Raw genomic sequence first — 27,096 nt, forward strand, 5'->3', positions numbered from 1 at the left:
CAGGCTTATGATGGCTCCATGCCATGCTGGTTACACACAGTGCCTACAGAGCTCAAAGAGTGACATTTTTAGTGTTTCCACTCCTGTGAACTACATGAACATTCTTTTGAATTCCTACCTGCTCACTGCTTGAGGAGCTGAAGCTCAGCTGAAGCTCAGCTGAAGCTCTATAATGATCACATGACGTTTTGTTTCTTTAATTTCCTTTTGCCTATATTGTATTTCTCCCTCTCTCTCCCTCTCCCTCTCTCCCTCAGATATAATCGACTGCTGGCTGTCATTTCACAAAGCCTCTCTGACCTGGTAAAAGCTCTCAAAGGGCTGGTAGTGATGTCATCACAGCTAGAGCTGATGGCCCACAGCCTGTACAACAACAGAGTGCCAGACATGTGGAATGCCAAGGTGAGATTCCTGTGGCCCTGCCTGAAGCTGGGAGGGCCACAGAACACATGGAAATAAACTTGAGGACTGATGAAAATAGTCAAAACAGCCTTATTATAGTGTCTCAGTTAGTTAGACACAATGTTGGCTACGGCATACATTACCTGATCAAAGGTCTCTCTGTGTAAAACAAATTTGTGTGATATGTCCCTTTGACTTCTTAGACCTGTTCATCACTGAAGCCCATCTCATCCTGGATGTAACAGATCTAACGTTAGAATAATATCATTACTGTATCCTATGGTGTTTAATACCATTAACCAAACCACAAAGGTGTACATTACCTGATAAAAGGTTTCTCTATGAAAGGTAAGTTTGTGTGTCACCTGATCTGTCCCTTTGACTCTTCTCCAGGCTTATCCATCACTGAAGCCCCTCTCATCCTGGGTGTCTGACCTGCTGCAGAGGATCGACTTTCTGAAGGGCTGGATCTCAGATGGCGTCCCGGCCGTCTTTTGGATCAGTGGCTTCTTCTTCCCTCAGGCCTTCCTCACCGGCACCTTGCAGAACTTCGCCCGTCGCTCTGTCGTCTCCATTGACACCATTGGCTTTGACTTCCAGGTGAGACAACACTATGTCCTGCTCAGACCTGCGTTAATGTTAATAAATATGGTTTTAGCATTCAGTAGCATCTAGCATATTGTAAAGTGTTCATGGAGGATTGTACTATTACCAGAAGGTAACAGTGCTTGGTCTTCCAGCCTTCCTAAGATGCCGTTGTGTTACGATGATATTTCAATCACCTAGAGAATCTTTAGTGGGAGTGAGTGGCTCAGCAGGTACTGTAAGGCTGCTATGTCTCTTATCAGGCACAGGTTCAAATCCCTGGGTTGACAGAGTACTCAGGTTGTGCATTCGGCAGAGTGCTTTCACTGCTGGACCTGTAGTTACTCCAGGGAGCACCTGGTACTGCTTTTTACTACATTACTTTGGATAAAAGCGTCTGCTGACTAAATCTGCAAATCAAAAGCGGCATAAAAAGTGTAATATATTCAGTGCATCGGCATCACTGGTGGTGCTCATGTTATAAAACACAGTCAATGGTCAATAAGTGCTACTAACACTCAATAAGCGTGACAAGCCTGACGCTGCCTGAATTACCAGCTTCATTTTGATAGCTAAAGTTTTATGTCTTTTCATTATGATAACGGAAGCTTGATGGATTTCGCTGTTACGACAAATGTTTGTTAGCAGGTCGCCAGTGGAGGGCGTTGTTATAAAATGCGTGAGCTGTGAAGGGGAAGTACTGGGTGGTGAGCGTTAAATGTCTGTCCATGGGGGGAGGTGTGTGACTCAGCAGGTTAGGATGTGGTTTCCGTGGCCGGATGGGGGCCGGTACACATCCTAGGGTCCGCACAGTGATGTCACTGCTGTGCCCTTAAGCAAGGCCCTTATCACCCAATTCTTCCAGGGTTTGACTTTTTCAAAAATGTTTGTCGCTTTGGGTAAAAGCACCTGCCATATAAATAAAACGTTATATGGCTATTCAGCAAGCTAGCTGTAATTAAGCCGGGAAGCAGAGTCAGAGTGTCTAGGAAGGACAAGACCGTGCATACACTGTCACAAAAAAGGGTACAGAAATTGAATCTAAGGAACATCAAGGTACAAACAACATTAATGTAGCCTCAATGGTGCAAAGATGTTCCTCAGAGTCCATTTCTGTATTTTAAAAGGTACATTTCCCTACAGCTACAGAGTACCATTGGCAGACCCTTGAGGGTACAGCCCCAGTGACAAGCCAAGGTACAAACTGGTACTCTTTCTTCTGGCAGTGTACATTGTCCCCTTAGAACTGAGTAAAGTCGATAGGGCTGAGTCACTAGTGCAGAGGGAGCTCTGTCATGTGGCCCCTGTGATGTCCCACGTCCATCCAGGTGATTAAGGAGCCTGTAGAGCAGCTGACAGCACGTCCAGATGTAGGCTGCTACATCCGCGGCCTGTTCCTGGAAGGGGCGCGCTGGGACCCTCACGCAGGCCTGCTGGCCGAGTCCCGGCCCAGGGAGCTGCACACCGAGATGGCAGTCATCTGGCTGGTGCCGGCGGCCCACCGCAAAGCACCCACCTCCGGGGTGTACATCTGCCCCATCTACAAGACCCTCACCCGGGCAGGTCAGCAGATCCTGTAAATACAGCTGCCCTGCCCCTTTCCCCTTATACACCATGGCAGATACTCAAGGCATTGTATGGGCACTAATACTAGGTCAAAGCAGGTACAAATTGGCTCAGGTTAGATTGAATAAGTAAGAATATTATATTTTGATATCATATTAAGACACAAAAATCCAAGTCACTTTTTTTTTAATGGTTTATGATAAGGCAGCATCTGTCCTGATGAGTGGAGATTGTTTCCATGGGGTTTTTCCATCATTGATTATGGGATATCACTATGATTTTCCTAAAAAATACTGGAAGCGTTTTGGGCCAGTTTTTACACTTTCTCCCAGTTAATACACTTATTTGCTGATACCTGCTAATACCCAACACATCAACCCACCCAGATGACCATTTAGACAGATTCCGCACACACATTACACTACAAGGAAGACTTTTCCTGAAAGTTGGTCAGGTGCGACTGTATTGAGGCACAGGTAATAGGATATGGAATTATGAATAAGGGTTGGCATCTCGAGCTTTTCTTGCATTATTATTGGTCATCTAATAGGAACGTCTGTGCTCATTCAGTGTTGGACATCTTAAGAGTGATGTGTTTATCATGCAGGAACGCTGTCCACCACGGGCCATTCCACGAACTACGTGATCGCGGTGGAAATACCCAGTGACCGCCACCAGAGGCACTGGATCAAGCGGGGTGTGGCTCTCATCTGCGCTCTGGATTATTAGCCAGCGCTACTCACCTCACAGAATCACCGACACCTCAGTGCAGACAACATGAGTTACATTTGGGGGATTTCCATTCAAAGCACTTACAAAGGGACATTACGAAAGGCCACAAGATGCTACTATGTAAAACACAAGCCTCAAACTCAAATGACCCGGGGCTTGGTGATGTTCAGCTCAAGAGGGCTGCCTGTGTGTTTTTTTTGTTTTTTTTTTACATATATGAACAATCTGCTAAAAAGTTGACTGGAGTGGGGACAGCAATATTCATTCAGCTTTGATAATCGATCAATTGATCAGTGGTCAGGATTTAACAATTATGAAAAATACTTTCTGGGCCAGATAGTTCTCACAGGCCCTGACTGTGAAAGCCCTTGTTTAGAACATAGTCAATATTTACAATGTAGTCAATCCAGAAATATCACCCCCTATGTATGTTATATTCTGATGTCATTATACAAACACATGTTGCTTTAAATAGCTGGTGACCTCCCTAGCTATTCATACTGGTGATGTGCGTCACAGCTGAAGTAAAATAGTATCAATCGGCATAAAAATGTGCTAATAGGCTTCGTCTCTTCATGGCCTCTCCGTGGCATGTTCCCGCTCGCGCTGCTCAGTCCTTCGCTTTCATTTGACACGTCTGTGTTAAAGGCCTACAAAAGCCATTTCTGTCTCCAAAAAACCTCCAACATGCAGCCGTGAAGCTGCTCAGACGTGCCTACCATCCATATGTTAATTTTCGATAACCACTAATGCAGTGCAGGGTTAAAGTGAACTTGGTGCCCATGCCGGAATGGAAGGGAATGAGGCGGACAGCAGCTTAGATGACTCTAATGCGACTTACTTTCATATAGAATGTTAACAAAGCTGTATCTTTAATGGCTAACCCACAGAATACAGTGAAGGCCTTAACTGGCATCCCTCTAGTTTAAATGAAATGCTTCCTGAGAGCTGTCACATATAGATCGTAAGTTACGTGTTTTTTTATAGATTCCGGAAGTTTCAAACAGCTCCCAGTGATCGCTCAGTGACCACTGCTGGGAGGTGGTTTTGGTGGTATCTCGGCCTGTTCATGTGAATTGTCCTCCATTTCTTGGTGCAGCTTGGCTTTTCGTGCATTAGCAAATGTGTAGAAAATGTGGAAAATGTGTGACTGTAACTGCAGGCAGCATATTAGTGTACAGATATAATGCAGTATGCTGTATTGCCATAGAAAGGCAATATACTGTAACTCCATATTTTGCCAGAATTGACTAATGATCGAAATTGAGTCTCTTAGGCTCTGTTTTATCTCATGACAAAATATCTTAGTTCAACTATGCTCAGTTTTGAATAAGTAGACTATTATTTACACATATATATACAGGCGGAGAATAAAACAACTCAGAAGCCCTTTCAGCCCTGTTTTTGTCATTGAAGGGCAATGTACACTATTAAAACTTGCATGTATGTAGCTAACAACATGATAACAAGCATGAAGGCATAGGCTGGCTTTTTTATTCCATTTTTCATTTTAAGCTAAAAGCATGGGCACATTGCCCTACGGTATTCTGACACTGCATTACCACGAACAACCAGAGGGGGTGCAGAAGCACCCTCAGCGCCCCTACTTACATCGCTGCTGCTTATCGCCTCTGTGTCTGCGACATTCCCCCCAAACTACCAACTGAGACCGACCAAGGAGCCTCCGTCCAAAGTGCTGGTGCCAGAGACGTACTATAACCGGAACAAAACAGGTCCGTAAGGTCAACAGGAAATGAGCCCCATTAGATAAACACAGATCTGTCAGCCTACCGCGTTTTCATTCATCACGTGGAATCTTGAGCAGTTGGTTCTCCCTTAAAACTGAGTCTAAAGTTATGATACTGAAGGTCAGATGTATTGATTTATTGATGCTGTCCTGTGCCCCCCGGCCTAACAAGTGGGCCATTCCAGCTATTATTTGAAGCTGAAAGATAAACAACAGGTTATTAAAAACGAACATCAATAATATGCTATAATATGGGCCGATCGGGATGAGGGGGGTATCGCACCGGCGGATCGATCGGCCGAATTAAAAATATATTAATACAGATTATAATATTTTAACCAAAATTGTTATTTAAATGGTTTGAAGTGGACATTTGATCTATGGGTTTTGTTGCTAAAAATGTCGAGATCAGCAGGGAGCCCCCTAGAGTGCCGGGTCCAGGGATGCCTCCAGTGATTTCTCTTTACAATTAACTTTAACTATAATCCTTTTAAACTGTAGGTCACCAATTTCTGTTTAATCCCCATATAGACTATTACAGTGTACGAAAATGCATGTATATGAAAACCCTATCCACTTATCGAAAGCAATATTAGTTACATTTGATCTGGACTATTGTCATTGTACGATATTTTTAAAGACATTCATCCAACCATTCTTTTTTAGGTGTCTTTCATTTAGGAAACAAAGAGTAAAAATTGAATAATATCTCTGAATTTGGTATTAAATATTGTAGCCCATACATGAAACTTTCCTGATTTTCAAACGTGATTTAAAACCGAACCACTTAGATGGTAGTGACGAACGTAGTGTTTTTCAGTCTTTCGTTTCCAATCTGCACTGTGTCTTTAAGAGATGAGCCCTTGAGAAATTGCGCTTCACTTGCTGGCAGCTTGCGTAAGGGACAGTCTTTTAAAGACAGGACGCCTTCGAGCGGCGACACCGCGAACGGGTACCACGCTTGGTTTCGGACTGGACTTACAAATCAATTATAATGTATAGTTTCAACATTGTTTTCGTGAGTTAAGTTAGTTATAAGAGAATGAAAAGCACCCATGGTACGGTTATTATAGTAAGTTGCTACTTGCTTAAAAATAAATTAAGATCGATCAGATAGCCTACTTTGCGATAAATGTAGCCTATTGTTTGTTATTTCAATGTTAAACCTGTAATGCTTTTTGATATCTAAACTTTTTTACTAAAACGTTTAAAGTTGAAGAACTTAGAAAAGAGGGATCATATATAATTTGTGATTTTTTTATTTGTCTTGGTTTAAAATAGGCTGGTAAACTAACCATGATGGACTTACTGTCATATATATTCAACTGTAAATGTGCATAACATAAATACAGGTCAAACCAGTCGCAATATATGACTTTCTTGTGAATCACTGCCGCCAAAGAGTGAAGAAACTCGGCTAATAGATTCTAAACTTGCACTCATTTTTTAACTTATACTTTTGACATTTAAATTTAAGGGATTTTTTTATTCAGCTACAAGGGATCCAACACTGTTCTGGACGTGACGGGATAATTGAATAAGAGAAGAAAAAGAAGAGCTGACAGAACATGCTGCACAATGGCGAAGACAAGGAGAAGTCCGACTGCCCGCAGACCGAAAATGATAGTAAAAGTCCACTGACACCATGCGACGAACCGGCACAGAAGCCCAAACGCACCGGCAGCCCGACGCATTTCTCACTGCCGGGCGTCCCCAAGATAGAAATCAAACGTAATTCGGTTACGGATGACTACAAGATATCCAACCAGGTCCTGGGTCTGGGCATCAACGGGAAAGTGCTGGAATGCCATAACAAAAGGACGGGGGAGAAGTGCGCCCTGAAGGTACAGTCGGCGTCGCTGACCGAGCTGTGTGCTCGTATGCCGGCAAATCGTGGCCTTTCACATTCACGGCGGTTTGCGAAACCTAATACAAAGAGAAAAATTTGACTTCTTGAATTCTCACATTTCCTCCATCCTCGCTTCCTCATCCGCTCTCTTATCTTCCCCCGCTACCACAGTATATGAAAGGCGATCTCTTAAATGCAGGAACTCCCAAACTTCATATAATTTTCAACGCGAACAATTGGCTCTTAATTCACTGAAATAAAAGACACAATACTACTTATTGTAAGTTTCACAATTTGTTCCAGCCTGCCTGTAATATACCTCGAAGTTGATCCCAATTCTGAAACTACATGTCAAAGAACTTAGTTAGCCTACTTAGAAAGTCAAATAACTTAAAGTTAATTACTTAGGATACAGTTTAGTAATTTAAATGAAAAGTTTTGTTTATTGGAGAATGAATGGCACCAAGTTAAATATGGAAAGGTTACACACGTCCCCCTCGGATCAAACGCACGTACTGTTTTCGTTCTAGTCAAACCTACCCCTGGCTTTATTATTGGAAATACCGTAATAATGTTTCTCGTTTCTACTTGTGATGCCTCTTGGACCATGAGCTTTGGGTGGAGTGTAAGTGTGTGAGTTGATGTTACACAAAAGTGGTTTACGTACCAGAGATGACTGGATTCTGGCTAGCACATGGCGAGCGCGAACGCCGCCGTCTTTTTTCGAATTTATAGTCAGCAGTTGGACTTAGATTTATGCGCGACTGGGGATTACAGTCCTCGTGGAGCCTCGCATCACTGGGAGCTGGTTTTAGCACAAGGAGCACCATTCTGGGTGTGCAATGGAAACCTGTCAACACGTTGGTCCAAAGGGACGAATTTACACACTGCGTGTAAATCTAGCCTGCCTTTACAGCATATTGGCATAAGTCTGCGTCATAATAATGAAGTCCAGCTTGGTGGCTCATGTTGCCTCTCCTGTGGACAAGGACATATTCAGAGCCGTGGTGATGACTGAATTCTGTACTTAAGCGTCATGTTTACATTAAACATGTTTACATAATGGTGATGGCTTATTTTATAGTAACATTAATTAAAAAGACTGAACATATCCATATATTTTTCTTTATTGACCCGATATATTCTTTATTGTTATACACAACAGTGACAACTTATTAAATTTTATGTAGCCTATATTTGCGTTCCTTTTTAAGATATTTTTAACAATTTAATCTTCAAAAATTGAATCATCTATTACTCATCAAGGACGTTGTTATAGTCGTCATTATTATGACTGGTAATCTCATTTCATGATACCAAAAGATTTCTGCTTTTCTTCCATTTGTAAATATACTGATTTTAAAAGATGGATGTTTCATTAACTGAGCTCCGTTTGACTGTTTTTGTTGAGTGAGGTAAGGACTTCATATGTTGCAATAGTCATATATAACATTAAACCAATTATTTTATAGCACTGATGAATTAGTCCTCTTGAGTAATACATACTGATTTTTTTTTTAATGTTTATATTATGCAAACTATTCTTACTAGACTATAGCTACTATACAAATGTTGGAAAGTGTAATCTTGTTCTGATGGCTTTAATATGTAGTTCAGGAACAAGGTTATTTTTTTATCTATAGCATTGAAGGCTTGGGTCCTCTGTCACCAGTGAGCCGTCTGTGCGGCTCTTTCGTGCCCCGTCCCGCACCTGCTGTCACGTATCGTGTTTTACGACCTCACGGGTCACAAGTCACTGCTCAGTCGGAGCTGCCAGAAGCTGGAAGGAGCCCCATCCTTGCAGTCCGGCTCACGCTACCGGCACCGCTTTCTCTGAGCGCCTTGGCTCGGGCCCCTTAAAGTGGGGCCCCTCTGGCCCCTGTAAGGCTCTCATATGGAAAATCAAACTCAAGGGGTAATTAGTGTAGCTCCATTGGATCGTAAATAAATAACCCAAATTAAGCCATAAAAGAACTAAGCCATTGCAACTAAGCCATTGCATATTATATATAATATCAATAAAACTGTATTAACTTTATAGGTATAACTTTGTACAGCTGTCTTCTCAGTCTTATCCCAAGGTCATTAATGTATAGCAGCCTTATCTCCACCTTTGTGCCTGGATCCAGAAACGTAGGTGTGATATGTTCTGCACTGATAAGCATGCTCAAAGTAGAGTCAATAAACCACCATATGTTCTGTAATGCTTTTAATAACCAATATAATAACCAAGTAAAGGTTAGTGAAGGAAATTAGTTTTTTCCAGCCACTTCTTCTTTGATTAGTTTTTTTTTCCTAAGTGGAAACTGAATGGATTAGAATGGGTGTAATTCACCCACTAAGTCTGGAAGGAAACAATGTGTTTAATAGAATAATCCAGTTAGCTTAGTTTCTTTTGCTTTCTTCTTTATGTGAATGTCTCGAGGGCATTTAGAACAGTTAAGTGGTATTCGGTGTTTAATTTAGCTATACAGGAAATGGCAGCGTTTTCTTTAGTCTTGTACAGTCTACCATAGCTGGCTCTGTTTCCTAGTTGGCTTGACTTCTTGCCACACAAGGACATGCTGTCTAAGCCAGGGTTTCCCAATCTGGTCCTCAGGGACCCACAGTCGCGCCTTGTTTTTGCTCCCTCTGCACTCCATAGTCCATATTTTTGCTGGTAGCTGGGAGGGAGCAAAAAATGAGGCCTCTCTGTGGGGACCTGAGGACCAGATTGGGAAACACTAGTCTAAGCTTATTTATCTATTTTACTTTGTATTGACATCCAGCTGAGACGTTTAACAGTGACACAAACGAAGAGTCTTTTTGCGGTAACGGAATTACGGCAAGCTTACACCAATCATCATTATGATATACAGACAGTAGTCTGACATTTACCTTAATTACATTAACGCTGACCTTATTGCCTCTAAAGCCAGCACACTGCAGTTGTTTGTTCTGCAGAGACACAATTGTCATTGATGAAGTGTTAGATAGAGTGATAGAGTTAGATGGCCTCCTGGGCATTATTACATTGGCTGGTTCCCATTTACAAAATGTTAAGCTTCACCCTGAGCCTGTAGTCTCCCTGTGGATGAATAATTTGGATCAGTCCACGTCTGTGTGGCCATTTTTATTGTTTCTCTGAAAGTTAGTCCTGTCCTCAGACCAAGAGCGCAGTATGAGTATTCCTTGGAAATTCCACCCCCTCCACACATCTTTCATTCTTTTCACCAGCATTCTGATATAAATACTGGCCTCTTTGGCAGCACAGAGTTCCATTTTCGATGCTCCCCCCCAAAACACACTCACACACATTTAATGACTCAGCCAGGCCAGTCTGAATCTCATCTTTCCCGTAACCAGTTCATGCAAGGCTTTATCTTTCCTGGACTGGGCAGGAGGCTTGATGAAAGCACTGGTGTTTTTTAAACATACAAACTTTCCCTGTTTTGGTAGTTTCCATGCAGATGTATGTGTTAATTCCTCTTGCTATGGTTTTGGTCAGAATGGTGTTTCCATCTTGTTCCAGTATCAAATAGTAGAAATATGATATTTGTATTTGTCTGTTATTATGTGTAAATTAAGAGAGCTGTGTGTTTTGGAATGTGGTTTCCTTAATAAGATTTTAAATCAGGAATCCCATTGATATGTTTTATCCATCCATCCATTCATTTTCTGTACCCACTTGTCCTATTCAGGGTCGCAGGGGGGTCCAGAGCTTATCCTGGAAACTATGGGTACAAACTAGGGAACAACCCAGGATGTGGCACCAACCCATCACACGGCAGATGTGTTTCATTAGCGTATGAAAAAGGTTTGTAGTGTTTTTTGTGAGGAAAATTTGCCTGCAGAGAATCCAAAATAAAGATATAGAATGGATGTGTGCAGTAAAGTTTATCCCTCATAGATGCTAGAGAACCTTCAGCATTTGAGAAAACATTAAGCTCTTAATCACAATGTTTGCCATAAACACATCTTTCCGCATATCTTGAGTCATCAGCCATTACCAGTTAGCCTGACCAGTTACTAGCCTTTTTTCTCATCACACTAGTGAATAATTTTAGCGTTTGGCAATTGTTACAAAGCAACCTGTCACCTTTATTTGAAATATCCATCGACAAACTTTTGCCATCGTGTTCCACTTTTCCCTGGACTCCTTTTTCATTTACACTGATTTTACGTACACCCTTATGCCAGTTTTTACATAGCTGAGTTAATATTTTCACCGTATGCACCTCTGTCCTGCTCTTCGGCTCTGCTGGAGCTTAATCTTTATTCTTGCTTACTCACACAGACATCCCTCTTTCACCACCCCTTGTGCGTTACATAATGTGTGTTATCATACAGGAGACATCTCGTAAACAGTTATCTCAGGATTAACTTAGTCAGTGTTTCTCAACTTGGTCCTCGGGGATCCCCCTAGATGGTCTGTGTTTTTGCTCCCTCCCAGCTCTCTACAAGGAGCAAAAATGTGGACTATCTGGGGCTCCCTGCGGACTGGTTTAAGAAATGCTGGACAAGTCAAGCCAAAAGATGGAGGTTTCTCTATAAATGTATTTGTTATATTTATCTTTCACACCTTATAACTCTCCATCTCCATCTTGTGGCTTCAAAGGCTATAAAAATGTAGGATAATGTTTTTTTGGGGGCACAGGAGTGCAAGCAATACTGTGCTGTGCTGTTTGGGTTTAAGCTGGGAGCTTTTTCTTTTGATATTTGGATGCCATAGCAACATCAGTCGGAAACTGTCGCTTCAGAATTCAATTTGGCTGATATGTGCATCAATTTAAGGTTTCCGGCTGAGGATAATATAGTTTTTGTAATGCTGGCATCTTTTGAAGGCTATGGGTCCCAGCACAGTGCCCTGAAGGACGTCCCATTTAAATGTGCTGGGATGATGTACCGGGTTGTTGTGGATCTGCATTTTTGGTCTTTAATCTGTGAGGAATTATTCACAACAAAACAAAAGAAATTTGTGTATTAGCAGCTATGCTTTAAGAGGCATTCTGGAACTATTGTGAAGTGTGACATCAGGCTGTAATTTCAGTCTGAAAGGCTCAGAGCCATGACCTCTGTTACAAAATACAGGCGAGCCCTTTGCCGCCTGAACTGAAAGAGCTTATTCAGAGCTGTGTTCCTGGCCAAAAGCCAGATTGTCATTTTTCATGTTTCAATTCTAATTTTTTCTGTAAGATTTTTTTTCAGGTTTATTATCACGCGCTGAAAAATATTACACTTGTCCTGTTGTTGGTCCTGTTGTCCCAGATATACCTGTCCCCTTCCCTGCAACTCTGCCACCTGAATTTCAACCTTATTCCTTGGAGCGCAGATGACAATTAAAGCTTGAAACTTGAAACTCAAATTACTTTTTGATAAAAATGACAGGGGAGGGCCTTTCCCTCCAGATTAAACAGCAAAGGTGCCGCTGGTGCGGGTGGCTCTGAGGAGAACCTGAGCTGCTGCAGTTACGGCGTCTGGCGCCTGCGTCATAACCACATGTCTATGAGCCGAAGACACACTCAGGACTGGGCTGCTGTGTTTCTCCCACACAAGGAGAGCCACCAGGACGCGGGCAGAGGTTCAGACTCCAAGGCCTGCGGTGCCTTGTGAACAGGAGGTCACGGGTTGCCAGTTCCCAGAAATAATTGATGACGGAAGTCAGCTGAGCCTGTCGGATGGCCAGGAATGCGGCCTGTGTGTCAGGAACACTCGCTGGTGACCGAGTTAAGCGGAGCATAACGGGCAGCTAGGGACAGAGAGCTGAGCAGTACGGAGTGCAGAGCGCGTGGCTCACATTTTATGGCCGACTTGATGCTTTTTCATAGGGGCGACACCCCGCCTCGTCATCTTCTTCAGAACTCTCATGTTTTAACGTATTATAAACATCCCTGTCCGACCCTGGCTTTTTCGTCAGGTTAAAGTTAACTGCACATTGCATAAAGAAATGCAAATACTTCACCAGCAAAGTCTTTACCCTCCTCTGCGGGACTCAGGTCGAGGGTGTACGGCCTGGCTGGAAGGTCTCTGCCATTACTGAGCTGATAATAGGGATATTAGGGAGCTGATAATTAGGGGTTACTGAGCTGATAATAGGTATATTAGGGAGCTGATAATTAGGGTTACTGAGCTGATGTTATTAGGAGACAGGCTCAGTTTACCGACTTTTTGGTGTAGGCATTGTGGGTAGGCCTGTCTCCTGGCCAGGATTCTAACTAGAAAAGGGGTTAGTGATGATGTGAGGAGCCAGGGTTTAATAATAATAATATATAATATGTTATATAATAAATAATATTGAATATAGAAATATTATATATAGTTTTTTTGTTTTACCAAAAATGTTCAACTAGTAATTAAGAGGCACTGAGTAAACAAACGGAAACACATTTGATACATTAGAATTTTTTATGTCAATCTATTAAAAGAAGCTATTTGACTGATTCCCCCTAAAAATAGCATTTGCCACATAACTGGTGCTTGCTGCCTTTACCAGCAATGAATGAAACCAAATGTCTCTTATAGATATTACTCAGTCTCTCCCGGCACCACGGAGGAATCTTGGCACTCTCCTGCAAGTGGGGCTGCTTCGTCTCAGTGACATTTGTGGCTTTGCAGTCATGAATGCGGAACATTGTCGGAGAAGTCTTTTAGGAGCATGCATTTATCTTTTTATCAGTAAGCAGTGATTTCAGGCCGGCTACGCATCTTTCTGATGGTGGCTGTGAATGCTGACCTCAGCCGACCTTCAGAGGTCTGAAAATTCCTGCATGTCGTTCTACATTTCTTTGTTTCTTTCTTTTTGTTTCCTGGATTTTGGCAGTAAGGCCATTTCTGTGAGCATTCCCATTGAAGTCTTACTTTGCTGAGGCGGAAAGCCCTGAGCTTTGGCCCTTACTGGACTGATGGGGATCTACAGCGGTCTGCAGAAATTAATTTTACTTGTATGGTGTGACGCACTTTTAAAATCAGGCAGCTGTCAGCTTCACTCTGATGGTACGGGGTCAAAGGTGGTCTAACCAAAGTATATAGATCATTGTCAGGGTGCTCAAACAGTGAGTTATCTTCATAGTGGAAATGAATTTTCATTATCATAGAGTCAATAACATTACCAAAACCTGGGCATATCATACTAAATACCAGACTGTAATTTTTTTCTCAGACGTTCTGTTCTAGTCTTATTAGGTTCTTGCTTTGTTATAAGTTGTTGTGTATTTCTTGTTGTGTTTTTGTGTAGCTCCTGCTCCAAAACTACTTATACTTGTACCTGTGCATTCATTGAAAGCTCAACTGCACATCTTCCTAGTCAGCTCCTTGACAGCATGTATGTTTATAAAGTACTGTTTGCCTCACCTGTATGTCACTTTGGATAAAAGCATCTGTGTTAAATGTAAATGTACTACAAATCACAAAAAGATCTAACAGAATTCCGGTTGAAACGTGACCAAAATCAGACTGGATGTAATTTGTTTCAGTATAGTGTGTGTGTGTGTGTGTGTGTGTGTGTTGCGTGCCCATGCTCTGTGTGTCCCATGTAATGAACGTATCAGTGCACCCATTAGCTAACCCATAATTAAAACTGTCCTTTTTGCAGATCCTGTACGATAGCCCCAAGGCGCGGCGAGAGGTGGAGCTTCACTACCGGGTGTCAGGGGGTCCCTACATCGTGAAGATCCTCAGCCTCTATGAGAACATGCACCATGGCAAGAAATGCCTCCTCATCATCATGGAGTGGTGGGGACCCTCGCTCTTTACGTTCACACGCCTCGGCCTTCCTCCGACTGTCCACAGTCAGCTGATACCTTCTTTTTTTTTTTTTTCTTTCCTTTTTTTCCCCCTTTTTTTTTCCCTTGTATGTGCGATAAGAAGCTGATACCTTCTTATTGCACATACATATCTCAAAAGCCAAGAGGGCTGTGACTGTGAGCTTATCTTGTGTGTGAATATGTGTGTTGCTGACATAATGAGGCTAAAGATGGAAGATCGGCATCATTCTGAAAGAGGTTTTTCTTTCATGATAAACCAGCAGATTTTTGATTCCGTTCATCCATCTTCGAATTACTTTTCCTGATCAGTTGTCACAGGAGGCTTGAAGCCTGTCCTCCTAAACCACAGTGCATGCGGCTGGGGTACACCCTGGCTGAGATGCCAATCAATCACAGGACACATATATGAGCCCCCGACCCTGTAGATGGGAGGCATGGGTGCTACTCACTGAGCTGCCACACTTTTCCTTCACACCGTTGTGTTGGTGACCAGCAGCTTCTCACCTGCACTCTGACCTGCGGTACATCTGAAGGGTTCCTTGGAAAGACCTGCTGTCTGTTCATTTACTCCACCATCGACGCACCCGTCACACTCACGTAGAATAGTCACAGTCTGTCACTGCCTTGAGTTAATGAGTCCTGGAACCAGCCACACAAGTTCTTGGATGAACTGGGGTTTTCTTTATTGCTTTTATTTTGGCAGTAAGGCCAGTCCTGAAGGCATTCACTGCTTTCCCAATCGAGTCTGACTGCTAAGCTGGAAGTTATAAGCCTTAGAAGTGGAATAGTAGCCCTTCCTGGGCCAATGGGGATCTACAGCAGTCTGCAGCAGTTTGTTTTGATGATATAGTTTGACGCACCTCTAAAATCAAGCAACTGACAGTGATTGTACAGGCCAACCGTGGCCTGGCAACTACATATATACAATTGTTAAAGTATTGCACAACTGAGCTTTACTGCTGAGGTTATGGAAAAGTTACCAGCAAACCGGTGATACAGTTTTGAATCATCAGTGTTTCCTCCACTGGTCTGATGCTGGTTTTACCCTGGTTCTGCACTGGTTCTATACAGTGCTGGTGCCAATTACACCTACCATGATGTGAACATCTGCTATGCATTTTTCTATCCATCCATGTCCCCTAAGCAGTACAGGGTCATGGTGAACTCAGGGCCTTTCCCAGGAAGTGTAAGTGGGGCACACCCTGGACAGGATACCAGTCTTTCACAACACATGCACAAGGCAATTTACAGACACCAGTTCAACTCCATGTCTTGACTGTGGGAGGAAGCCAGAATTCCAAGAGCAAACAGAATGAGTTTGCATGTCTTTATACATGAAAACGAATTTGCCCATGCTGGAGTGTTGTCTGTATGCGATTTGGTTGCGGTGGAGTGTTGTTTGTATGTGATTGGTTGCAGTGGAGTGTTGTTGTTTGTATGTGATTGGTTGCAGTGGAGTGTTGTCCGTATGTGATTGGTTGCATTGGCTTCCGTATTGAAAATTGCACTTTCCCTTGACTTCCCCTTCAACTTTATTTGCATTATCTGAAATCACAGTGTCCCGCATTAAGGATCCCCTTTTTCGTTTCAGTATGGAGGGTGGAGAGCTCTTTAGTCGGATTCAACATCGTGGAGACCAGGCCTTCACAGAAAGAGGTGAAGCTTTGCGTGTATGTGGCGGGGATGGGGATGTGGGGGAGGGGCAAGGGTTGCCAAAATCCATGGGATCATATGGGATGCGTGGTTTGGTTTCCATTTGCATTGTTTTTGTTGGCTTTAGTGCTTGCCAGTTACTGATTCATAACATGGGGTAACTCTGTATTCTTTCTGTTACTAGAGTGCTCGCAAATCATGAGAGATATCGGTACAGCCATCGAGTACCTGCATAACATTAATATTGCCCACAGGGATGTCAAGGTGAGATGGGGGAGCAGCGAGCTGCATAGCTTGTCTTTGAGGTTTGGGGGTAGAGGCAGAGTTGGTGGTAGCAGACCTGCTTTTATGACCGGGGAGATGATAATGACACTGTCATTTCCCTTCTGCCTCAGCCTGAGAACCTGCTGTACACAACTAAACAGAGCAACTGTGTCCTGAAGCTCACAGACTTTGGCTTTGCCAAAGAGACCACTCTACACAATCCCTTACAGACTCCCTGCTACACACCCTACTACGTAGGTAGGTAGAACCTAAGGCAGCAAGTGAAGGGCGAAATTTTCTAGGATGGGCCTGTGGATTCACTCCCATTCATTATCAATTTGTGTTGCCTGTCAGCCCCAGAAGTACTCGGACCAGAGAAGTACGACAAGTCATGTGACATGTGGTCTCTTGGTGTCATCATGTACATTCTGTGAGTACAGATTGTGTGTGATAATCTTGGGGGCGTTGTGTTTCCAGTGATGTCTACTTGTGTGTGGGAATTCCTCTTGCCAAGGAACCTCCTGCCTTTTCTCTAATGTTGTTCTCCTTTCATGATAAGCAATACCTGCTCTCTGTCCCCCCCTAAAGGCTATGCGGGTTCCCGCCATTCTACTCCAACACTGGGCAGGCTATCTCCCCCGGGATGAAGCGCCGCATTCGGATGGGACAGTATGAGTTCCCCAAGCCCGAATGGGCCGACGTGTCTGAGGAAGGTGCGTATTACCCAGGGAAGTCTTAAGGATGTCCACAATCTACTTTTCATGTTAATCTTAGAGATTGTGATCTTTTATGTCCTCTTACTAATATTTCAAAACTTCACATAAAACTTCGATGGTCTGTAATACCATGTGTCACTTCACCATCCGTATCACACTTCCTCATCTGCCATGCCGATAGCTCACATTTTTTGTAATTTGTCACGCATGAAAGAGACATGTAATATAATTCCATCTGGTAGGAAGTCCTATTGTTGGTTTGTGAACGAAGTACAGATGCAAGTTGTAATGACCCAATTCGTACCACCTGCCTGATTTGTACCTGGCATGTCTGTTCATGCACACCATTTTCGAGCATGTGTGCACTGCAATTTTCTATATTTACAGCACATTACAGTGGTCGTTTTATTGTTTAGTAAGAACTGGTGTTAATGATTGCACTGGCTGAAAAAATTCCATTTTCTTTGTTTGCCATTTTAAGTGTTCACTGGAGCTGAGCGATGTATCGATTTCAAATTGAAATTGCGATTTCGAAGGACGCGTTTAGCAAATTGCAAAATGTTGTGAAACAAACTGGTACAAATCGGACAGCATCATAAAATATGCCATAAAGTGTGATGCTGTGCATGTGCAGACGTGAGAAGTACAATTCACGCACGCAGATTCAGCTATTTCTCAAAGCAAAGTTACCTGTAATCTTTGTCGAGCCACAGTCGGCACTCCTGGAGGTAATCCGACAAATCTGTTCAACCATCTTAAAAGGAAGTATCGAACACAGCTTTGTTCAGTACTTAAAATAAAGTTTAGCTGAGGATTTAATTACCATTTTGAAAAGTGTCCTTAATATAATATTGTATTTTAAATAGTAGCTATTGATAAATTCTTAGGTTTGTTCGAATTTGGAAATTCTTGACAGTACATTTCAAAATTGGGAACAAAGACAATTTCTCAGTATGATTTTTTGGGAAGACCACCCACCCCTATCTCAGACTGTATCTGCATTCGGAATGGCAAAGGGGCCTTTGTGAATGCAACATGAATAAAATAAGATAATGGTAGCGATTACTAAAAAAGCCAGATTTATAAAGGGATCTCACTGAGGTTTTTAATTCAGTTAATTTAGTTTTTATATAATGCCTTTCACAACACAGTTGCCCCAATGCACGTGAAAAGAGTGTGTGGCAATTCATTATTACATGCTTTATATAAAATGGTGCATGGACCAGAGTAAAAAGGGAAGAAGGAACGAAAGAATGCCAAAAGACAATGAAGGAGAGGAACCAAAAACTCCTGAGTAAGGGAAAAAAAACCTCTGGGGGTCCAAGGTCGACGAGCTGTTCAGCCCCCCCAGTTATGCTAGAGAAAAGAGAAAATGGGTCTGCTTTAATAAGAGCAGGGTGTACACTGCAGTCATCAGTGTCCAGTGCATCAGTGTCCAGTGCATCAGTGAGCCAGTTCTCCATGCAGGTCAGTGTTAGCTGGCAGACTGTAGGCTGCATCCATGATGTCACACTTCCATGGGACTGAAGCAGCACTCCCCACCCCGGGCACATCCGGACATTCTGTGTGATCTGAGTGTATTATATGGCTTGTAAGCATAGATGAGTTTGGTTAGGTAGGCAGGTGCTTGACGTTTCAGTGCCATACATGTGAGCAAAAGAACTTTGAGGTCAGTCCTGAACCTGACAGGAAGCCAGTGCAGGGATTATATGTTTATATTTCCTGCACCTGGTGACAATTCAAGCTGCTGCGTGTTGAATATGCTGCAAGGTGTCTGATGTGCGGTATGTGCTCCCAGAGTAACAGAGCATTACAGCAGTCTAACCAACGTGTAATGGTGTTTTAGTGTCTTGAATAGTGAAAAAACACTGTAGTGTGGCAACGTTCTGCAGCTATAAGAAACACACCTTCAATCCCGCATCCACATGAGATCTGAACGAAAGGTTTGCATCTAAGGTGACAAGATGACAGAGGTCAGCCCTTCAGAGCTGAGTGCAGAGATTATAGTAGTTCTGTTTCTGCGCTTGCATCTGAACAGCAGAATCTCAGTCTTCTCTGCATTGAGTGACAGAAAGTATTCACTCATCCAACTCTTAACTTCATTAAGGCAATTAGTTAAAGTGGCAATAAATGAGATGTGATTAGATGTAGCTGAAACGTATATTTGAGTGTTGTCAGCATAGGAGTTTTCTTATAATATTATCTAATGGCAGCATGTACAGAGAATAAATATAGGTCCAAGCACTGATCCTTGTGGCACTCCAAATTTGACCAGTGACATTGACAGGGGAGTGCTGTTATTAGATACTTCATCATAGCGATATTGATTAGTCAAATAGGATTTAAACCACTTCAACATCGTTCCAAACAAACCAACATCAAATCAAACCAAAAATAAAAAGTTGGGAAAACTTAAAAATTTAAGGCAACCTGCTGCAAAGCATTTTTAAGTTTTCTCAACTTCACGCCCATGTAGTTGCGCTGACTTAATTTCCTACTGTAGGTTACACTGTGAGTTCTCACAGGGCAGTGCTTTAAGTTTCCTCAACTTCACTTTGCAAGCACAATCAAATAGTAAATGTGATTTTGCTGAGATTGAAATGATAAGTTAGGTGAATTATTATTACCCAAAGAAGAAAAGCAGGTTTGCACAACTGCATGGTGATTGAAGTTGAGAAAACTGAGAAATGCTTTGCAGCTGGCTGCCTTACATTTCTAAGTCTGCTCAAATCCCTCTAAACCTAATTTGTAAGTTTTATGAAATACATATAGAACTAAAGGCAATTAATTACATGTTCATCTTATTCACGACAGAGACAATGAATTATTAAATACAACTTTTTATTTCACTCTCCTTTTTGAACATCGTGTATACACATACACACAATTATTAACCTTTTTTTAATATAAATTTAAGTTTAAAGGAATTTATAAAGTACAATCTCTTGCAGCACCACACTACACCTTAAAAGATCCCTGCTGACACACATACACACTTCAGCAAAGCACCACAAGAAGGATGTGTGCCCTAATTATTAGGCTAACAAATATACTAAACATGCCTGATTGCATATGAGTGGAACTTTTACATCAAAAAACATAAAAACATTACATCTTTGAACATGTCATAAAGGAATTCCTCTTTCACTGGGCATATACAAACACTTTTTGCATTTAAAAGATCTTAAGGTTACAAAAAAGATAAAGAAATCCAGATATATCATCAGTCTCTGGAACAAAGTCATACAGGTCCAAATAAGAATGCATATTACAATCATGAATATGATATGGTTTCGCACAAAAAAATTAAATGGGGTGCTTGTTGTGGAATTTGTCTATGTGCTCGAGATTAATGTGACTTCAAGGCAGCTGGAGTTCTGTAAGCGCAAATACACTCAGGATAGAGACAGGGTAATGACCAACAGCGTCCTTGATAGTGACACAACCTGTAGTGCTTCAGTAGTACATCAGGAGAGGGATTCTCAAATTTGCATAGTTTGCATTGCATTCCAAACCTGAAAGCACATCCAAAAATAACATATAGCCTAACACTGCTTCAATAACCATAAAGACATATCTCTGTAAAATATTTTAGCATAAATTTTAGGTCTATGTCATGTAGCTGTAATAATACTGTATGGAGCATAAGAATACGTATTCAAACGTTACCCGTAAAATCCTACTGACAAGATCAGAGGCATAGAATCGGTGAATTCTGAATGCACACAACTGCTACGCTATGTTTTGGCGCTCTCCATAGGACATGTTTAGGCGTGGCTGCGGCACCATCCTCAGAGTAGCATTGCTCGCTAGTGGTAATGGACTTATATTTAAGTCATTCTACACAACAAAACATTCAACGGTGGTGTAATATTACAAATAATATCTGCTAGGTCTAATAGGCAAACGTCGATGTTCGACTTAAGTAATAATAGGCTACTGAACGATCTTTTTTTAAAAATCTTTCCATTACTGTTAAATACTGCTATTGAGATCACGATCCCTTATCAGAAATACATCTCAGCATCTCAAATACCTGTATTACACTTCAGGCAGCTAACATCATAATATCTCTGTTGTAAAATGTTGAGAAATATGATAGCTGATGTTAGCTTAAGCCTTAAGTTAACTTTAATGCTAACATTACTGCGTCACATCTCCCGCCAAAATTACCATGGCCACTTTAATTAAAAACAATTTATAATGCCAGAAATGAAATTTATTCTGTAATTTCATGTAGTTCACCTGTCATATATTGGTTGCATTGTCATTTGGCTAACATTGCAAAAAGAAAGATCACCACGAAATTACTGAAAGGCTAAGTTTAACATTCGTTTGGTATATATATGCCAATCTTTACACCCTCACTGCAAAAATTGCAAGGTCTCTTAGACATGTCTGCTCCCTTGCTCTCAACTTGAATTGTTCACGAAACAGACATATCTTCAAAGCATACAGAACCCTCACCATCCACCTGGCATGGTGCATAGCTCCTGGAGCCCTAATACTCACACCTTGTGAAGGAACTTCACCAACAAATATGATGCACAGAAATTACAGTTAAGACTGATGAAAACTAGGACACATGAAGTTCCTCTCTCCATTCTCCAGCTTATTTAACTTGGTTTTTTGTGTCTTAGCCCATAGTCCTGTAGTAAAACAGGCTACTTGGTTGTTGCAAAAATGCAACATAAACACAAGAAAACAATGCATTTAATTTATTGCAATGCATATATTACCTTCTTTTGATTGAAATTGAATTGTAGTTAACACTACACTGCAAACTGAATGACTGGTGAAAAATAGCAGTTAAACACCAGCAGAAAACAAGATGACTGACTGTTTGTTTTGTTTCTGCTTTCATAGAATAGCTAAAATATCACTGTCAGAAATATAAATAAGTTAGAGATTGGTGTGGTTACTGAGATTAGCGAGATAGGTACCTGTGAAAGCGTGGTCGTCATGAGGTGTTATTAAGCTTACAATGCTAACATTCAGAGGCCTTGGGCTACCTGTAAATGTTAATATTTTTAAGTGAATTTTTTTATCACCAACAGAATAGATCTAGGTGGTGAGAGATGTGTATGTCAGACTTTTATTTTTAAGTGATACCCTATTGTGGATCCAAGTTTGTTTTCTTCAGTGGTGGTTTAATAAATGCTATTTTGAATTGGTCAGGGACAGCACCTGAAGACAGGGACACATTCATTGTGCCAGTTATATGCTCTGTCAGAACTCTCAGGGATTCTTTAAGAAGTGGAATGGAGATTGGGTCAAAGTGGTAGGTGTTGGTATAGTTAATAGTGTTTTTAAGTCTTTTTCATCTACTCTTTCAACGACATTTAGCATGTGTTTGCATCAGAATGTTGCAATGTGTTTGTAGTCTAATGTTGATAATTTAATGGTTAAAGAAGTCCATAAAATGTTCACTACTGATGTTACTTGATAGCAGAGGTTCAGCCTTATGTGTTAGATGAGCTATTGTCTTAAAAATGTAGTGAGTATTATTTCTATTGGCATCAATAAAGTTAGAGTAATAGTCTGATAAAGTCCTTCATAGGGCTTTCTTATATTGTTGCAGGCTGTCGAACTATGCCGACTTGAACGCCTCTAACTCTGCAGACTTCCATTTGCACTGCACTCTGCATCATTCCTGTTTATGAGAATGTGTGTAATCATTAAATAATGGAGAATGTCTACTGGAAGTTATTTCATCCAAAACAAACAACCATTGTATTAAATTTTTTGGTGATTTTGTTAGCATAAGTAGTAGAAATAATGTTTGCATAGCTTATGACACTTATGAAATTCTAGCAGATTGTTTCCATTCAGGTGCAGTGTCATAATAATCTGTTCCGTCACAGTCACAGGGAAAGGCTGACACAGCACTCACAACAGTTCATTGCAGTTTGAATTCTCATTTCTTATACAGCCAAAAACATCATTATCCAGCTGCTAAAGACAGATCCAAGTGAGAGGATGACCATCACCCAGTTCATGAACCATTCCTGGATCAATGTAGGTCCTCTCACTGTTCTTTCTTTGTTTTGCTATGATGTTTGCCTCTGCATGTCTTCTTTTTGCTTTAACTTTATCTCATTTGGAGCATCTTGTGTAGATTTCTGTTGAGATACTTTGGGCATGTATCACTTTCTTTCAGCCTCTGGTGTTTGGAATTTGTTTTCTCATTGCAGCAGTCAATGGCTGTCCCCCCAACACCACTGCACACCACTCGTATTCTGACGGAGGACAAGGAGATGTGGGATGAGGTGAAGGTGAGTGAGGGAGACATCTAGTGGTGTTTAGGGGTAGTGCAGGTGCTTTCAGAAAATCCTTTCCAAACACAGGGGTCGCAATTTCACTTTAGGAATATAGTACTACCCAGATTAAGTTACAGGCTGCAGGTTAACTGGAGAGGCTGCATGTGTATCCTTCATTATTCAGGTTTTCCTGGCAGCTTCAGTCTCCCTTTCAGAAATCTCAGACACTAGGCTCTCTGCTTCCCAGTAAAGGTGAAATATAGACTACACAGAAAAGAAGCTAATACTTCCGGTTGGGTTAAAGGCTTCTGCTGTTACAGACGGCAGACACCAGTCAGTGTAATAGGCCACCAGGAGAAAATCAGATTACCTGAACAGGTATATCTGTGTGTCTGTTGAAAATGACATTGCATGATTCACATATAAACACATGCAGTTTGATCTTGATATGCTTGTAGTGGATAACTTATCTGTACAGTATAGTACTACTAATAACTCACGCTACTATATTTCTTTTTGCTAAAACTGCAATTGGTTTTTCCTATAATTCACTAGATGTATTGCTAAATATCTGCAACCAGGCTTCATTGTTATTTTTTGTGACTCGTGCTAGAAGACTGTTATACCTTTAGATTCACAATTACTTTATTAACCAGTTCAGGATTATAGTGAATCTGAATCCTATTCCAGGACATACAGAGCACACGGCTGGAGGACACCCTGATCAGGATGCCAGTGCAACATAGGGCAGGCACACACACACACACACACACATACACAAACACATACAGACACAAACATACACACACGTGCGTTCGTAGTCATATCTTTGTGGGGACCGTCCATTCACTTCTATGGGAAAAACCCTAATCCCAGCTATGACAACTTTAACCCCTACCCATCCCTAACCTTAACCTTAAGTATACAAGCAAAATACAAGACTTTTGCCGTTTTCAGTTTTTTGATTGCAGTTACACATTTTTAGAAAATTGAGTTTCCTCTTGTGGGGACTGAAAAAATTACAGGTTTTTAACACATTGTGGGGACTAATATGTACATAACCCCCCTCCCCCCCAAACACACACACACTATGCCCAAGCCACTGAGTTCTCCCATCTTCAACAGTCCAAAGACAGAGGGTTCAGGATAATCAGTGATTCCAGTCTGCTTACAGTCTGTTTTCAGTCTGGCAATGCACTGAACATCCCACTCAGAATGTAGACAACTCTGTGTCCTATTGTTTCTCTGCTGTCTACAGCAGCAAATGGATAAGTACTTACTGACCATTTACGAGTGGGTGGGCTGGTCCTGTACATGTCATGTGGATCCTTTATGGATCATCTGACACCTTCACTGCTTGCTTCTACAGGAGGAGATGACCAGTGCCTTGGCCACCATGCGTGTGGACTATGACCAAGTGAAGATCAAAGATCTGGACACGTCCAGCAATACACTGCTCAACAAGAGACGCAAGAAGGCCGCCGCCAAAGGGAAGATGGGAAGCACTGTGTGTAACAGCCAGTGAGAGCTGCAGTGTGAAGAAGGACGGGTGATGGAATTGGGTGGCACAGCTGGTCCTGTAGCTGGCAAGTGCATTAGAGGGAGGCTGGCACTGCGGATAAAGGCAGTGAGAGGTGCACCATGGCAATTCGGAATGGGTTCTTCGAACATTAGGAAGAAAATACAGTCTAGAGTGGCATTCTTTAAGGGTGACATTAATCCCTAGTCCTGTTCCCTGGTGCACATTGGCAGTGTGCGTACTTCTACTGCACTATGTATATCCAGAGAGCTGCCTCTCCAAACGAATCCCATTCCAGCATCCGGAAGACGTGCAGCATCAGTGACCAATCCCGAGCCGCAATGCTTCCCTTTCCACCTATTGAAATGCCCGGGATGCTCATGGCCCCTCCTACCAGCCCCTTCTGGACTGCACCTTGTATTTGTGACTACAGAGATGTTGCTATATTGGCTTTGCAGCCAAGGCCTCAGGAATTGGAGGAAATGCAGAGGTTTTTCTTGTTTTTTTTTTGTGTGTGGAATCTTTCCTTCTCATTTTCTGTCTTGCTTGTACAACTCAGAGCATCAGAAGCTGGTAGCAATTGCAGCAGGTAAATGTTTAGTATTTTTTCTGAAGACACTGTGTTACGCTTAATGCGCCACAAGTGTTGATCACAGAAATATTATGTCATTGCAGAGTAAAAGATTATATTTAGTCATTACACTGCCATTATTATTTGTATTGTTTGTGTCCTGCTTCATTGTTATGTACACCATCATGATGTGTTAAATAAAACACATTGGCGCAGACTTTTTCACAGTGTCTGTCTTCAATCTTGGTCCAACTGTTGTCATATTTCTATGTGATGGATGAGGGTGGTGATACAGAACTCTACTTCCCATAAGACCTCGGGATCAGGTCAGCTGATGAATTGGCCTGTGACTGGAAAGATGTAAAAATAAAATGCAGGAAGCTTCCAGAGGATTTCTGTTGGCATTCAGTATAAGGGCTGAATCAGGTGGTATAGCTTATTTCTTTATTTTAATTTATTTATTCTTTCCTTTGTGTGGCGGCATTTAAGAAAGAATGTTTATCAACATGGCTTGCACAAATAGCTTATAAATTTGCAGATGAACATTTTGGAATTTTGGCCAGTTTTTCAGTTACATTTTCCATCTGTGATTTCACCCATTAGCTGTGCTCAGGCATGAACATCATATCATTCATAATTAAATTTAATGGGATTTAACAAGCGATCGAAGAAGGAGCCAGTGAAGTATTTTGGCCTTCACACAGGGAGCTCTCCTTTACATTGGCACCCAGCTAAAATCCATTTTTAAAGAAACATTCACTGAAATGTGTCAGATGTCAGAGGAAACTGCCATCAAACTTAGGGTCTGTGTCTGGTAGGCTTTCATTCTTTGCAATAACTGCAAAACAGGGACCAGGTGTTTAATTCAGGGAGCGTCTATAGCAAACAATGACAAGGCATAGATTAGCATCACACTAATCATGTTGAGCCAGGTGTTTACCTGCCATTTATGTGTAGGGTCTGGGTTAGCATATTGTACTTAGCAATGTTCTAACTTCAAATGTGTGTTTATATAGTGACAGCTTATAAACACCAACACGTTTTGGCCTGTACATTCATCAGTACCCTGTGTAAAGAAGGCTTTGCCTACAGTACGATTTAATGCATCTTAACTGGATTATGGTCCACCTCTTCTGCAATAAGGCAACTGTTACTCCAATGGGGTTCGAGCCAAGGGTGCAACTTTGGTTTGAACATTGGGGAGGGGTTGAGGTCCCCACCTATTTAGGGGGAAACATTATTTGTAAGTTTGTATAAGTGTATAATTCATTGGGAAGTTTCAATGACCAGCCGGGTACAAGCGGAAGCAGTACAGGAGCTCGGCGCTAATAATAATAATAATAATAATAATAATAATAATAATAATAATAATAATACAAGCGGAAGCAGTACAGGAGCTCGGCGCTAGAGCTTATTCAAGCACTGCATCTAGTTTCTGCCATTCAGACTGAGGACAAATCAAACAGTTAATACTCACTTGCTAAGCTGGA

The 27,096-nt window shown here is 41.7% G+C and overlaps 2 protein-coding genes and 1 long non-coding RNA gene across 8 annotated transcripts in view; 2 read left to right on the plus strand and 1 right to left on the minus strand.

The window, feature by feature from the left end:
• The window catches only part of dnah1 (dynein, axonemal, heavy chain 1), a 44,170-nt gene extending 39,495 nt beyond the window's left edge, over positions 1-4,675 (plus strand). Inside the window, exons 75-78 of the mRNA XM_072715524.1 lie at positions 258-402; positions 796-1,002; positions 2,316-2,550; positions 3,161-4,675. Of these exons, the coding sequence (XP_072571625.1) occupies positions 258-402; positions 796-1,002; positions 2,316-2,550; positions 3,161-3,282 (709 nt within the window). The 3' untranslated portion in view covers positions 3,283-4,675. The remainder of the gene's footprint in view (positions 1-257; positions 403-795; positions 1,003-2,315; positions 2,551-3,160) is intronic.
• LOC111837589 (uncharacterized) lies at positions 235-7,740 on the minus strand. Of its 3 annotated transcripts, none has more exons than XR_011992659.1 (4): positions 4,897-5,034; positions 726-1,030; positions 546-634; positions 235-363 (listed from the first exon to the last, which is right to left on the minus strand). It is a non-coding gene; the product is annotated as an uncharacterized lncRNA (long non-coding RNA). The 3 variants fall into 3 exon arrangements; XR_002836687.2 differs by lacking the exon at positions 4,897-5,034 and adding an exon at positions 7,549-7,740 and having other exon boundaries at positions 321-429; XR_011992658.1 differs by having other exon boundaries at positions 321-429.
• On the plus strand, positions 5,915-25,827 carry mapkapk3 (MAPK activated protein kinase 3). Of its 4 annotated transcripts, none has more exons than XM_072715526.1 (11): positions 5,915-6,104; positions 6,510-6,876; positions 14,452-14,591; positions 16,215-16,279; positions 16,461-16,540; positions 16,672-16,798; positions 16,895-16,970; positions 17,129-17,253; positions 23,189-23,274; positions 23,451-23,531; positions 24,886-25,827. In XM_072715526.1, exons 2-11 carry the CDS (start codon positions 6,601-6,603, stop codon positions 25,039-25,041), a joined length of 1,212 nt encoding a protein of 403 aa, XP_072571627.1. In that variant the 5' UTR covers positions 5,915-6,104; positions 6,510-6,600; the 3' UTR covers positions 25,042-25,827. The 4 variants fall into 4 exon arrangements, with proteins under 4 accessions (XP_072571627.1, XP_023655547.1, XP_072571629.1 ...); XM_023799779.2 differs by having other exon boundaries at positions 6,526-6,876; XM_072715528.1 differs by having other exon boundaries at positions 5,915-6,090.
• Positions 25,828-27,096: the final 1,269 nt, after the last annotated feature.

The sequence above is a fragment of the Paramormyrops kingsleyae genome, chromosome 8 (genome assembly GCF_048594095.1).
Source record: "Paramormyrops kingsleyae isolate MSU_618 chromosome 8, PKINGS_0.4, whole genome shotgun sequence".
In the NCBI taxonomy this organism is placed as follows: domain Eukaryota; kingdom Metazoa; phylum Chordata; class Actinopteri; order Osteoglossiformes; family Mormyridae; genus Paramormyrops; species Paramormyrops kingsleyae.

What these genes read in the sequence shown, in the direction of transcription:
- mapkapk3 (XM_072715526.1), top strand. Translation starts at nt 6,601, where the DNA reads ATGCTGCACAATGGCGAAGACAAGGAGAAGTCCGACTGCCCGCAGACC. An exon ending in GGGAGAAGTGCGCCCTGAAG is followed by an intron (nt 6,877 to 14,451) that starts GTACAGTCGGCG and finishes TCCTTTTTGCAG; the next exon opens with ATCCTGTACGATAGCCCCAA. An exon ending in TTGCCCACAGGGATGTCAAG is followed by an intron (nt 16,541 to 16,671) that starts GTGAGATGGGGG and finishes CTTCTGCCTCAG; the next exon opens with CCTGAGAACCTGCTGTACAC.